General features: G+C 36.9%; 2 protein-coding genes across 5 annotated transcripts in view; both read right to left on the bottom strand.

The window, feature by feature from the left end:
• Positions 1-15407, bottom strand: part of LOC128695159 (uncharacterized) — a 46675-nt gene extending 31268 nt beyond the window's left edge. For 2 of the 4 annotated variants that reach the window (XM_070091344.1, XM_070091346.1), the window contains exons 1-4: positions 15283-15407; positions 10298-10436; positions 9702-9811; positions 8255-8350 (exon numbers count right to left, since the gene is read on the bottom strand). In XM_070091344.1, coding sequence (XP_069947445.1) covers positions 8255-8350; positions 9702-9811; positions 10298-10418 — 327 coding nt within the window. In that variant the 5' untranslated portion in view covers positions 10419-10436; positions 15283-15407. Of the gene's footprint in view, positions 1-8254; positions 8351-9701; positions 9812-10297; positions 10497-15282 lie in introns of all 4 variants that reach the window. The other 2 variants (XM_070091348.1, XM_070091345.1) reach the window with 2 other exon arrangements.
• LOC128695157 (meckelin) lies at positions 10435-15289 on the bottom strand. Its single transcript, XM_053785623.2, has one exon. It carries the CDS (start codon positions 15167-15169, stop codon positions 12227-12229), a length of 2943 nt encoding a protein of 980 aa, XP_053641598.2. The 5' UTR covers positions 15170-15289; the 3' UTR covers positions 10435-12226.
• Positions 15408-15746: the final 339 nt, after the last annotated feature.

The raw sequence follows: 15746 nt of genomic DNA, 5'->3' as shown, positions 1-15746 counted from the left end.
TGCCAAAGCCACTTGTATGCATAGCATTATGGGCAGGCTTAAAATTAACTTAAGATTAAGCAATGATGTAATCAGTGCTAAAATATTATTGTAAACAGATAACAATAAAGCACAAATGAGTATTACAAAGACAGGTCATATGGTTGCACGTATTGCTGTACGTTCAGTAGAATGAAGTATTCTATTAGGTAGTGTATTTAAAAAATAACAAAGTTAGATTGGGTCTTAGGTTTAACATTTATGTGATATAATTGTGAGAAACATTTAAGATATACAATTTATAAGGTTCAGTTATTCAGTATTTATTTGATTTTGGGCGAGTAAGTGATCTTTGAGAAGAGACTTGAATTTATAAACAGGTAGTGTTTCTTTTATATTTACAGGTAATGAATTCCAGATTTTAGGGCCTTTTATGTGCACTGAGTTTTTGCATAGCGTGAGATGGACACAAGGAACATCAAAGAGTGATCTGTGCCTTGTGTTATGGTCATGTGTTCTGTTGAGGTTGGCAAGGAGATGTTTGAGGGGAGGGTTAATATCAGAGTTAAGTGTTCTATGTATGTAATAGGTGCAGTAATAAGTATGGATGTTTTGTATGGTGAGTAGGTTTAGTGTTCTGAATATTGGTGGAGTGTGCTGCCTGTAGTGGGAATTTGTTATCATTCTGACTGCAGCCTTTTGTTGGGTAATTAGTGGTCTGAGATGGTTAATTGTTGTTAATCCCCATGCACAAATTCCATAGGTGAGATAGGGGTAAATAAGAGAGTGATATAGGGCCAGGAGGGCTGACTGTGGAACATAGTACCATATCTTCGATAGTATGCCTACGGTCTTGGAATTTTTTTTAGAAATTTGTTGTATATGTGTATGAAATTTGAGTCTATTATCAAGGTGGATTCCTAGGAATTTTCCCTCTGTTAGCTTTGTGATAGGTGATCCATTTATCATTATGTTAAGAGGGACATCTGTAGCTCTGTTACCAAACTGAATGAAGTAGGTTTTGTCAATGTTTAGTGTAAGTTTGTTAGTCCTCATCCAGGTAGATATTTTCTGTAATTCGGTATTTACAGTATTGGCTAGCATGACTGGGCTTGGGTGAGAGAAGACGTATGTAGTGTCATCTGCAAATAGTGTGGGTTTGAGTAACTGCGAAGCATTTGGTAGGTCATTTATGTATAGGAGAAAGAGAAGAGGGCTAAGGACACTTCCCTGTGGGACACCAACTGTAATTGGTTGTGCGAAAGAGTTTGCCCCATTTGTGTACACATACTGGCTTTTGTTGCTGAGGTATGACTTGAGGTAGTTGAGGGAGTGCCCTCTTATACCATAGTGTGACAATTTTATGTGGAGCAAGTCATGGTCAACTGTATCAAAAGCTTTATGTAAGTCAATGAAGATCCCCAGTGGGACTTCTTTTTTCTTTATTGCAGTGTATATATGTTCTAGCATGTGTATAATAGCATCATTAGTATTTTTATTAGGCCTGAATCCAAATTGGCAGGGGTTGAGTATGTTTTGGGAGATGAGGTAGAAATAGATTCGCTTATGAATTAATTTTTCGAAGATTTTTGAGAGAGGGTGTAAGTTGGATATTGGCCTATAGTTATTCAACTCTGTTTGGTCTCCTCCTTTATGGATCGGGGTGACCCTTGCTATTTTGAGAACTGTAGGGAAGGTAGAGGATTCAATGGAGTGTTGCAATGATTGGTGCTAGCACCTGTGACACTTTTTTGTATATAATGGGTGGTAAGGTAATTAAATCTCCTGTCTTGTTTTTTAGTTTGTTGATAATAAGGGAGACTTCGTATGGGTTAGTCGGAGCTAGGAACAGTGAGTTCGGGTAGTTGCCAGTGAGGTAGTCATTTGGTGGGGTATCTGAGCTTGGGATTTTATTGGCAAGGTTTTTTCCTATAGTGGAGAAGAAATCATTGAGTCTGTTTGCTGTTTCTGTTGGTGGGAGTTGGGGTTCATCTGGTTTTGCTAATTTTATTTCGCTATTTCGTGATATATTTTTTGTTCCTAGAATTTCTGATAGGGTTTTCCAGGTCTTTTTTATATCACCTTGTAAGCTGGATAATCTGTTCTCATAATGCAATTTTTGTGCCCTTCTTATCAGGCTGGTTAGGACTGATGAGAAACATTTTCTTTGGTCTCTGGTTATGTGGCCCATTCTGTACTGTTTTTCATATAGGTGTTTTGTATTTATGGATTTGAGAATGTTGGGTGTTAGCCAGGGACTGTTCAGTCTCTTAGCTGTCATCTGTTTAGTTTTTTGGCGGCAGTGGTTGTTATAGAGGTATTGGGTCTTTTTTAGAAAATTATTTATACATTCGTCAATATCTGTATAGATTTCTAGCTCAGTGTGCCAGTCAATGTTTGTTACTGCTGCTGTGAACTTATTAATGGCTGCCTCATTGTGAAGTCTGAAGGTGACTTTAGTAGTGTCTTGGGGTAATTTACCAAGAGTTACCAGCCCACCTTTCTGCCAATAGTTGCTTATATTTCACCCAAACTTCCTCCTCCCTTAGTTTATACACTTTCACCTCCCTCTTACTTGTTGCTGCCATGTTCCTCTTATCCCTTCTACCTCTTACTCTAACTGTAGCTACAACTAGATAATGATCCGATATATCAGTTGCCCCTCTATAAACGTGTACATCCTGGAGCCTACCCATCAACCTTTTATCCACCAATACATAATCTACTTTCATTACGTGCTACATCATACCTTGTATATTTATTTATCCTCTTTTTCATAAAATATGTATTACTTATTACCAAACCTCTTTCTACACATAGCTCAATTAAAGGTTCCCCATTTTCATTTACCCCTGGCACCCCAAATTTACCTACTACTCCCTCCACAACATTTTTTCTCACTTTAGCATTAAAATCCCCAACCACAAGTACTCTCACACTTGGTTCAAAACTCCCCATGAAATTACTCAACATTTCCCAAAATCTCTCTCTCCTCTATACTTCTCTCTTCCTCAGGTGCATATACGCTAACTATAACCCACTTCTCACATCCAACCTTTATTTTACTCCACATAATCCTTGAATTAATACATTTATAGTCCCTCTTTTCCTGCCATAGCTTATCCTTCAACATTATTGCTACTCCTTTAGCTCTAACTCTATTAGAAACCCCTGACCTAATCCCATTTATTCCTCTCCACTGAAACTCACCCACCCCCTTCAGCTTTGTTTCGCTTAAAGCCAGGACTGGAATCCAGCTTCTTCTCATTCATAACATCCACAATCATCTCTTTCTTATCATTCGCACAACATCCACGCACATTCAGACTTCCCACTTTGACAATTTTCTTCTTATTATTCTTTTTAGTTATTTTTTTTTTTCAACAAGTCGGCCGTCTCCCACCGAGGCAGGGTGACCCAAAAAAGAAAGAAAATCCCCAAAAAGAAAATACTTTCATCATCATTCAACACTTTCACCACACTCACACATTATCACTGTTTTTGCAGAGGTGCTCAGAATACAACAGTTTAGAAGCATATACGTAAAAGATACACAACATATCCCTCCAAACTGCCAATATCCCAAACTCCTCCTTTAAAGTGCAGGCATTGTACTTCCCATTTCCAGGACTCAAGTCCGACTATATGAAAATAACCGGTTTCCCTGAATCCCTTCACTAAATATTACCCTGCTCACACTCCAACAGATCGTCAGGTCCCAAGTATCATTCGTCTCCATTCACTCCTATCTAACACGCTCATGCACGCTTGCTGGAAGTCCAAGCCCCTCGCCCACAAAACCTCCTTTACCCCTCTTTCCAACCCTTTCGAGGATGACCCCTACCCCTCTTTCCTTCCCCTATAAATTTATATGCTTTCCATGTCATTCTACTTTGATCCATTCTCTCTAAATGACCAAACCACCTCAACAACCCCTCTTCTGCCCTCTGACTAATGCTTTTATTAACTCCACACCTTCTCCTAATTTCCACACTCCGAATTTTCTGCATAATATTTACACCACACATTGCCCTTAGACAGGACATCTCCACTGCCTCCAACCGTCTCCTCGCTGCTGCATTTACCACCCAAGCTTCACATCCATATAAGAGTGTTGGTACTACTATACTTTCATACATTCCCTTCTTTGCCTCCATAGATAACGTTTTTTGACTCCACATATACCTCAACGCACCACTCACCTTTTTTCCCTCATCAATTCTATGATTAACCTCATCCTTCATAAATCCATCCGCCGACACGTCAACTCCCAAGTATCTGAAAACATTCACTTCTTCCATACTCCTCCTCCCCAATTTGATTAGTTATTATTACAGGAAAAGGAGTTACTAGTCCATTGTTCCCGGCATTTTAGTTGACTTTAGTCGAGTGTGTATAAATAAACGTGTACATGTATGTTTAGTGTGACCTATGTGTAAGTAGAAGTAGCATAACGTACCTGTAATCTTGCATATTTATGAAACAGACAAAAGACACCAGCAATCCTACCATCATGTAAAACAATTACAGGGTTTCGTTTTACACTCACTTGGCAAAACGGTAGTACCTCCCTGGGTGGTTGCTGTCTACCAACCTACTACCTATTTTTTTTTAAGAGAGGAGAGGCAGTTAAATTTACATTTACTGTAAGAAGCAGTTAAATTTTCATTTACTGTACAGTATTTCAGTTAGTTTCTTTTAGTATTCACTTTTACAGTTTTATGTAGTAGTTAGTACATTTTTAATAAATTATTATACAGGTCTCCCTCAACATTCACGTTTTCAACTTTCACGGGCTTCACACATTCGCGAATTCCCAACCGCCAAATTCCCAGCCGCCAAATTATATTTAAGTTTCCCGCCACCTGCGAGTCCCTACTACCCTCCCTCCGACCCCTGCAACTGGCAGCCAGCCCTACCACCACTCAGTGTGGTGAGTGTTTTGTTTGTTCATTATTTGCTATTAAACTACAGTATAAATAATGTAAATCCATTCATGACTGCATATTGGAATGCCTATTAGAACAAGTATTAGACGGTGACATCATGTGTTTACTCTTGAACACTGCAAAGAATTAAACATTTCTGCTACAGCTAATAATAACAATAGTAATAATAATAATAATAATAATAATGGAAGAGGGTAAGGTACCTAGGGATTGGCAGAGAGCATGCATAGTTCCTTTGTATAAAGGCAAAGGGGATAAAGAGAGTGCAAAAATTATAGGGGGATAAGTCTGTTGAGTATACCTGGCAAAGTGTATGGCAGAGTTATTATTGAAAGAATTAAGAGTAAGACGGAGAATAGGATAGCAGATGAACAAGGAGGCTTTAGGAAAGGTAGGGGGTGTGTGGACCAGGTGTTTACAGTGAAACATATAAGTGAACAGTATTTAGATAAGGCTAAAGAGGTCTTTGTGGCATTTATGGATTTGGAAAAGGCGTATGACAGGGTGGATAGGGGGGCAATGTGGCAGATGTTGCAGGTGTATGGTGTAGGAGGTAGGTTACTGAAAGCTGTGAAGAGTTTTTACGAGGATAGTGAGGCTCAAGTTAGAGTATGTAGGAAAGAGGGAAATTATTTCCCAGTAAAAGTAGGCCTTAGATAAGGATGTGTGATGTCACCGTGGTTGTTTAATATATTTATAGATGGGGTTGTAAGAGAAGTAAATGCGAGGGTCTTGGCAAGAGGCGTGGAGTTAAAAGATAAAGAATCACACATAAGTGGGAGTTGTCACAGTTGCTCTTTGCTGATGACACTGTGCTCTTGGGAGATTCTGAAGAGAAGTTGCAGAGATTGGTGGATGAATTTGGTAGGGTGTGCAAAAGAAGAAAAATTGAAAGTGAATACAGGAAAGAGTAAGGTTATGAGGATAACAAAAAGATTAGGTGATGAAAGATTGAATATCAGATTGGAGGGAGAGAGTATGGAGGAGGTGAATGTATTCAGATATTTGGGAGTGGATGTGTCAGCGGATGGGTCTATGAAAGATGAGGTGAATCATAGAATTGATGAGGGGAAAAGAGTGAGTGGTGCACTTAGGAGTCTGTGGAGACAAAGAACTTTGTCATTGGAGGCAAAGAGGGGAATGTATGAGAGTATAGTTTTACCAACGCTCTTATATGGGTGTGAAGCATGGGTGATGAATGTTGCAGCGAGGAGAAGGCTGGAGGCAGTGGAGATGTCATGTCTGAGGGCAATGTGTGGTGTGAATATAATGCAGAGAATTCGTAGTTTGGAAGTTAGGAGGAGGTGCGGGATTACCAAAACTGTTGTCCAGAGGGCTGAGGAAGGGTTGTTGAGGTGGTTCGGACATGTAGAGAGAATGGAGCGAAACAGAATGACTTCAAGAGTGTATCAGTCTGTAGTGGAAGGAAGGCGGGGTAGGGGTCGGCCTAGGAAAGGTTGGAGAGAGGGGGTAAAGGAGGTTTTGTGTGCAAGGGGCTTGGACTTCCAGCAGGCATGCGTGAGCGTGTTTGATAGGAGTGAATGGAGACAAATGGTTTTTAATACTTGACGTGCTGTTGGAGTGTGAGCAAAGTAACATTTATGAAGGGGTTCAGGGAAACCGGCAGGCCGGACTTGAGTCCTGGAGATGGGAAGTACAGTGCCTGCACTCTGAAGGAGGGGTGTTAATGTTGCAGTTTAAAAACTGTAGTGTAAAGCACCCTTCTGGCAAGACAGTGATGGAGTGAATGATGGTGAAAGTTTTTCTTTTTCGGGCCACCCTGCCTTGGTGGGAATCGGCCAGTGTGATAATAAAAAATAATAAAATAATGTTATTAACATACATGTTATTAAATAACATATGTTATTAAAGCATAACATGTATATATTTAGTACAATTTACGACGTTTTCATGTATTTTATGATTATTCATGGTTCAACAAGTTAAGGAAGCAGTATTGTAATATATTTCCCTACAATATATTGGGGCACCAAACGTTCACGGTTTTTCAACATTCGCGAGACTCATGATCCCCTAACCCTCGCGAATGTTGAGGGAGACCTGTATTGTCATTTGGGATCTGGAATGGATTAATTCTGTTTACATTATTCTTTATGGGAAAAACTGCTTTGGTTGTTGTCCATTTTGGTTGTCATATCGACATCTGGAGTGAATTAAATTCGACAACCAGAAAATTTAGGGCGGAGATTAAAAGATGGGGTGAAGTTACCAAAAATACAATTCAGAGGCTGAGAATTGATTACCAGTGTGATTTGGGCATTTAAAAAGAATGGAGCAAAATGGGATTACTATGAGTTTATATAAACTTGAGGTGAAAGAAATGAGGGGGTAGGGGTTGTCCCAGGAAAAGTTGGAGGGAGGGGGTAAAGAAGGTTTTGAGTGGTAGTGTCATGAACATCAAACAGGCTTGAATGAGCATCTTAGAGTGCAAAAAAGTAATTTTTATGTAATTTTATGACATAATATATATTAGTGTAAATGTTATTAGGCTTTTATATGTATTTGAAAGTGAAAAAAGGCTATGCTTCACTTTACAGCAATTTTCACTCTACAGCAGTAGCCCAGAACCTAACCTGATATATAAGCAGAACCTGCTTGTGTTAACAGATGATGATACTATATCAATACTCTGTAATGGAAGTTATTTGAGGGAAAGTATTCTGAGCTGCATGTTTGTCCATGACACTGAGAGAGATGTGTAAACATTTAACCTAGTGTGGTGGTTTCCAACTTTTCTTCAAGTATGTGGACTCCTTTTTAACCTCAAAAAATTTCACAAGCTTCCCCACAAGAGCTGACTGGAGGAGCAATACTTGATGTGAGGGTTCATAGGCCCCTTGGAATAACTTACTGGCCCTGTAGGGATTTGTGGCCCACAGAATGGAGATCCAGTGATTAAATGTTGTCACAAACTCCAATAATTACTAAATACTGTACTGCATTGTATGGTGTTTTTCTTGGAATGTGTAAGTTTTTCTTCAGGCACTGTTTTGTGCAGTGATCAGCGCCACAATATGTGATTTATATTTTAACGTAATGACTGACAGTACAGTATACAACAGTCAAATAATAAATTTGTTTACCTATGTAATTAATTAGCTTGCATATGCATGCATTTATACTGTTTTATCATTTTTATAATTATTTAGTATTAATTTTCACACTTTTTAATTACGTATATGCTAGGTCATAATTATGGTAGTAAAAGTTTTCTGTATCTTATGTAAGTTCATACTATCATGAACTCTTCATGAAAATCCATAATGCAACTAGTGAGACTACCATAATTCATGCTTCTTGCTTACCTTGAAATCGTGATAAGAGAGGATGACTGCCTTGTGGGTACTGTACAGTAGCACTATATACAGTTGTACTGGATGAAAATTATGATGAACCACAATCTGAATAAAGAAACTCATTGTTAACAATAATAATAAAATACAGCATGAATAAACAGAAAGGTGGACGGGGGGCTTGAACTGTGGTTTGAGGCCCTCCGGTCCACGTTTGTTTACTCATTGGCAGTTGTTCATTTCGATTTAAACTGACTTCATAATACAGTATATTTGGCCCAACTTAATTAAATGTGACTCCTGGTAGAATTAGCAATATAAAAATGACATCAACAAGAGCTTGACAATTTTTATTGCTAAAATGTGATGGTGTCAGTAATATTTTCTGGTAACACTTTTAACCCTAGTGAGGTATTCACAGGTGTGGGTTGTGAAAGAGAATTGTTATAAACCTCACACTCACTTCATTCATTGCTACTTTATATATTCTCAGTATCAACAATAAATTTTGATTATAATAATTATATTTTAACATCTATCCTCATCAGGTACAGCAAACACAGGTATAATGAAGATTATTTCTAAAGTATATTTTTCTAGAGGTTAAATACAGGCTCTAGTTCCCAGAGTCAACACAAGGTCAAGGAATATAGTATAATTAAGCATACACATTGACAAGAAGCTTACAGATATGTCTTTAATAAAATTATGCTAAATCTGAACAGACAATCAAATTAGTTATGAAGATAATATTAACATCTTATCAACTGATTAGTTTACAGGTTGATATTAAAAACATGAATACAGTGGACCCCCCGCATAACGATTACCTCCGAATGCGACCAATTATGTAAGTGTATTTATGTAAGTGCGTTTGTACGTGTATGTTTGGGGGTCTGAAATGGACTAATCTACTTCACAATATTCCTTATGGGAACAAATTCGGTCAGTACTGGCACCTGAACATACTTCTGGAGTGAAAAAATATCGTTAACCGGGGGTCCACTGTATACTGATAATCAATACACTAACAAATACATAATCAATACACTAAAAGCTATCAGAATTACTCATACTGTAGTAATTAATTTTAATTAATATACCCTTTATTAGTAAAAATATAATCAATACACCAGGAACAAATGAAAAAAAAATCACTACATGAGCAAAAAGATACAGTAAATCAGGGGTGGACAAACTTTTCAGTGCATCAACTGGGAACTGTACTTGTCTGATAATGCTTGTGTAACAGCTCATGTTTTCAACTGAGGAAAATGAACAAAGTTTTGCTCATTCAGCTGCATATACGTGAGCATACGACTTGATCTTGGTGGGCTGCACGAAAACCTTTGGTGGGCTGCAGTTTGCCCACCCTGTGGTAAATCATACTAAAGTAGCAACAATATAATAAATTTGGAACAATATAACAAACTTGGAAGGCTGATGTGAAATAATTTACTTTTGCAACAGTTTTCGATGTTAGTTTCATGGAGCGGAGGACCTTTTCTCCCTGTAGCTCAATCAGATGGCCCAGTGTTGTGGCTATTATAGTATGTTTCTTGACCGATTCTGCAATATAAAAACCTTTGTACAATTCAATACGTAGTAAGCACTAAATGCTCTTTTCATTTATATTATCAAAATCAGAGCTAGCTACAAGAAAATATGAAATCAAGCACAAGTTTTAATTGTAAATCTAAAGTTAACACAGTAGATAATGTTAAAACAGAATGTACAGTGCAATATGATTATAGTAAACATCTGATATTAAAATATGCAGAATAACCACAGTTTAAAAGTTAGTGAAATTCCAAGTGCTTTTGTAATTTCTCACATTATCAAGGAATAGTAAAATAATAGAACAAAGATTTATAAGGCTGAAATCTCAGCCTTATAAGTCTTCTGTTTTCCTATTATTTTTTACTATTCCTTGATATTGTGAAAAATCACAAAATTGCTTGGAATTTCACTATTTTTTTTTCACTGTGGTTATTCTGCACAGTATAGACAGTATGTATTAATGGTCTGATAGTTTTCTGAAAAATGATGCCTTACCTTCTCCCTGAAGCTGCTGGTTCAAGATGTTAACATGTTTGTAGAATGAAGAACTTGCCAAAGTAATTTTGGCATATTCTAGTGGTATGACATCATCGATCTTGTAATTTACACATTCCATTTTGTTTTTGCATATTCTCTGTATGCATATTACACAAATTGTAAAAAAAAATAGGAAAAGCTTTCTGCAGATATGTTTCTGTTAAAACAGAAATGCATTCACTATACAATTTTGCAATTATAATACAACAATGATGACATTACAATCAATTACCATATTACCATTAAATGCTACATACAAATTTATTTTATGATGCTAGGAATCTATTTCATACAATTCCAAAACTCTTATGATTAATGTATTTATTTTGTAACAATTATAATAAATTGAAGTGAACTATACATGGGAAGGGAGATGTAAATTTCAATTTAGCTAAATAATGCACATCTTACAAAAGCAAGATGTCACAGTACAGTAATGCTAGATTAATGTAATCTTGCAAAGGTCAAAATGATCGTAAGATAGAGATGAAAACAGCTGTTTCATAGTACCATACAATTCTTTTAGGCTATAATGAAAACAATGAAATTTGCTATATGGAATGTACAAAGATGTTCCTAATTATTTACCTTTAAATGTGTTTGTCGGAAAAAAATCTTTACAAATACTGTATACGTGTATTACAAAAATATCTTATCCCAAGCAAACAAAAATGTATTAAGTGCTAAGGTACTCTGATTTTCATGCACACTGGATGGAACACTGCCCCTATTTCATTTTTATATTTATCATACATTTTTATTTTCATGTTTGCAGATTATTCTGGTGCACTTGAGACCAGAATAACAAAAAAAGACTAAGCCAACACTGAAGCATAGTCTTAAGATGCAGTTTTCCATGAAGCTGAAAACCAATATTGTTATGGAGCAATTTGACATTATTCATGCTGGTTTGCTTAGAGTATGAGGTTCAGCACAGTAAAGTGCATACAGTATACATCATCTCTGTTTAGTGTAATGTACACTGCGATATAAAAAAAAATTAACTATGAATTCTGGTTCAATATACAGTACAGGTACTGTACAGCTACAAAAATTAAAATAACTATGCAGAAAATCTCAAGCTCCCACTAATCTTATCAAAGATATCATTTTTTGTCATATGGGATGGTCTTTCCCTGTGATGTACAAGAAGCATGGAGCTTACTGAGATTCTCTGAGCCCAAGTCAGGACTTTGTCTACATGGTAACCCACCCAATACTGGCCCCACCCAAAGGTGCTTAATATGACTAAGTGAGCTGTACATACACTGTCCACAGTTCAAACCTGTGTATATATAAATATACAGGTGACAATGGTATGGTTAGTCATAAGATTAAAAAACATCTTACTGTAACATGATATGGTTCGAAAAATGAGACAAAGTGTAAATTTAACTTAGTGTCCTAACATTATTTTTTTTATTTTCATTATATTAATGACTCTGAAATGTTGCTTATGTATTGAACAGATATCAAGACTAAGTGAAAACTTGAAGATTAATTTCATAGAAGCTTTTGTTTTACAATGGTAATCTTTGAAGTAAAAGATTTCTCTGCATGGATATTAGTGTCTAAGATATGAACTAAATAGGTATGAGATCAAGTAGACAGTGGACCCCCGCTTTACGATCACCTCCCAAAGCGACCAATTATGTAAGTGTATTTATGTAAGTGCGTTTGTACATGTATGTTTGGGGGTCTGAAATGGACTAATCTAATTCACAATATTCCTTATGGGAACAAATTCGGTCAGTACTGGCACCTGAACATACTTCTGGAATGAAAAAATATCGTAAACCGGGGTCCACTGAATTAGATATTTTTAAGGATTTTGCACATTTTCTGCTCAATACAACACAATATTTTGACTAATTTTCAACATCATTACTAAATTAAAAATCTCTGATCAACTAGGGTTTTGTGCACCACATTTTTTCGCCCTCCTGTATTGCGGACCTTTTTCATCAAATATGAAAATATATAAGTCACTAATGCTGCCAGCACAAAATCATAAGCAACTACATCAACAAATGTAAAAAGTAGCATTTCAAACAAAATGAATGATATTTCATGTCCATAAAACAGAACTCGATCAAAAGCATGATTATTATCCCTAAAAAAGACACATCTGTCATCAGCCTGTTGAAACTCGACATCCAAAATACTTTCCAGAAAGAACTTTTCCTTGACAATATAATCTAAATCTTTAAGAGCATGTTGAAGAAACATGCCAAAAAATCTTTTCATAGTTTCATGTGCCTGGAAACTTTGCTCCATCTCTACAGATCTCATTTTGCCCCGGCCTCCTGGGTTTCTAATCCCTGCAAATCCACGTACAGGCTGCAAAATGGTGTCGTACTGCTCTCTAAATTTGTAAGTAATAGATACCTCAAATGTCTGACACTCGCTAGAAGGTTCGAGACCTCGATGGCCACATAAATCTTCTTCTTCTCGTTTCATTTGTTCATAAATACACTGCATATCAACATCGGCATAACCATGAGCAGAACGACCATGAATGTAATAACCATACATTTTGTGCTCGAGAATAAATATACTTATGTTAGCAATTGAACAGAGATCAATAATCTGCTGAAGCTTGTTATCAACATAGCGTTCATAGAAAACAACCCTAAAGATCCACTGCACAGCAACAATAATGACATAAACTGACATACTGATAGCAAATCTACACACATAACTCTGGGGAGAATTGTAGTTCCCATTGTTAACAGATAAACTACTGTTAGGATCAGCAGCAGCCAGATTTTCAAATCCAATTACTTTTAAAAATAAGAGTGTCAAGAACAACTGGCATCCTAAATCTATTTTTCTGTAAGTCTGGAGTTCATTCCATTCATTTGCAATGAAATAGGTTCTCCAAATACTTATTGGCTGCTCCCCTTTCAATTTTTCCTCCTCTTCTGGACTGTTTAACAGTTGTGGATGAGGAATGGAGTTTTTTGCCCTTGGTTGTTCCCAATCAATGATGAACATGTCAAGAGTAACTTGAACATAAACTATGTGAATAACTTGGACCAGTTTTAGAAAGCACGCAGCTGTAAGGATCTGTTTAATAAGTGTTTCCTGGCTGTCAATCAAGATAAATAAATGAACCACATCCTGCCTTTTAAAAAAAATAGTCAAGTAAAAACACGCAAAAAACATCACCAAAAAGAATACATTAGAAAGATTTCCACATACAATTACAAGAAAGTTCAATATGGTGGGCAAATCTAAACCTGCTTTACCACAACGGCGTGACCACCTCCATGCTCCTATCAGCGACCATACAGTAGCAAAGGCACTCACAACACCCACAGCTATAGATATATCCTCACGGATTTTTGAAAAATTCATGGTATACAATACTTTTAGATTGGTCTCCACCATTTTATTGGACTCATAATCCTCATCTCCAATTTCACCATATGTTATTTTAATCAGAGGTGGATAAATTAAGCCGTCTCCCTCCCCTTCACGGAGTTGGACAATTATTTCAATGCTCTGAGCATATCGAACTACTCTGGCTCTTTTCTTTTTATCCTTAGTATTTGGAGAGAGGCTCTCTTTTCCACTTATGTTATCAAACAGAAAAAACCGCCTTGTAAGCTGCCACTTTTTCTGATCCTGCCGATTCACTAAAGAGTCATCTTCTTTATAGTTTCTATTAAGAACTGGAATGGCATAAATCATATGTTCTTCATCATCATAATATTGTAAAAATACATCATAGAACTCAGTAGCATACTTATTCCATAAATCTTTCACATTTATGGAGCAACTTTGAGAAAATGTTGTTCCAAATTGAACAGCAGCATGAAGTTGAAAGTCTATTAAAGGGCACAAAGTTAACACATCCTCTAATAATCCATACTTGAGAAAGTGACCTTCAGCAGAGTATTTTGCAACGGTAAAGTTAAACTTTGAATTTGGATTATCTTTGTTAAAGCTGTAGTGGGTCTTTAATCTACTCTTAGTAAGATACACATTTGCTTCTCCTTCAGTATAATATAACCATGGGACAAAATCAGGCAAATTAACAAAATTGTCTCCAAATTTTTCTCTATAATATTCACAGGCATTAAATTCATCACTGAAATCATAATGCAAAAGAACGCACATATTGCTCAAAAGTTGACAGGCTGATTTATTCTGACTGAAGGCACAAGAGTGAGCAGCCACTCTATAGTTTTTCTCAAAGAATAAAGACTGCACACTTTCCCCATTCTCATATTTAACAGTGTAGCAGCTCTTTTTATCAGGGATTTTTGCAAGATCTGACAATGGCGTACAAATGCCGCCAAGCTGAACGTGAGTATTGGGGCACATGCACGAGCCACCGCTAGCAGCATAAAAGGACGTGTGACACGGAACACACACTCGATCACCTGGAACAGTATCATTAGTACATTCTATACACTCCATACTACCCAAACTTGTACCATTTAGTGATTTATCGGTCATAATGTAAGACTCAGAGCATGGCTGGCATTCCTTGAGCGTGTCATTAAAGGAAAAGGATTCATAGCAAGGCACACAGCTTCTCTTATCACTGGAGGTCACTTGTAAAGGAGGACAAGGTTCACATTTAAGGTCAGGTCCATCACCTACAACCTTGAAGCCAGGTACACATGTACAAGTGTATGGATCCTCCACGGCAGTTTGATTAGCGGGACAAGCTGTACACTGAAGACTCATATGATCAAAATATTCATCATCAAAGCAAGATTCGTCGTCAAAAAACGTCGTAAATTCAAGGTTACGAGCAGTAGCAAACCCGAGAATGAAATAAAACACCAGGAAGACTGAGATTCTTGAAAGAGACATTGTCAAGCATCAGCAGCTGCCTTGGTTACGTGAAAATCATCTGTAAAACCTGTGGTTTGTGATAATGGTGTTCCAAACTAAACCCATGATGACTAGAATAGTTTATTCCTCACCCACAGAAAATCAGTTCTTATTACAGTCGTCGAGTAGAATATTAAACACTGAAACAAAGTGCTGCTGTCTGGGGATATTGTGTTGTTGTTTGTTGGGTTTATAAGGGCCACTGACAGCTTCAGCAGTATCCCTCTCACTTACCCATGTTCTATTACAATAATCATAATAATAATAATAATAATAATCATAATAATAATAATAATAATAATAATAATAATAATAATAATAATAATAATAATAATAATAATAATAATATATTTACTACAAGTACATGTACATGATACACAGGTCTAGCTGACATCAGTGACATACTACTAAACCATACCCCCGGCCGGGATTGAACCCGCGGTCATAGAGTCTCAAAACTCCAGCCCGTCGCGCTAACCACTAGACCAGCTAGCCACAATAAGATTCATCCAACTAGGTATATTTCTACACCATAGGAAGGTTAGCACAGGCACCT

The sequence above is a fragment of the Cherax quadricarinatus genome, chromosome 35, assembly GCF_038502225.1.
Source record: "Cherax quadricarinatus isolate ZL_2023a chromosome 35, ASM3850222v1, whole genome shotgun sequence".
NCBI classification, from domain to species: Eukaryota; Metazoa; Arthropoda; class Malacostraca; order Decapoda; family Parastacidae; genus Cherax; species Cherax quadricarinatus.
The sequence above is the reverse complement of the archived record's forward strand: the minus strand, read 5'-3'. Positions and strand labels throughout refer to the sequence as shown.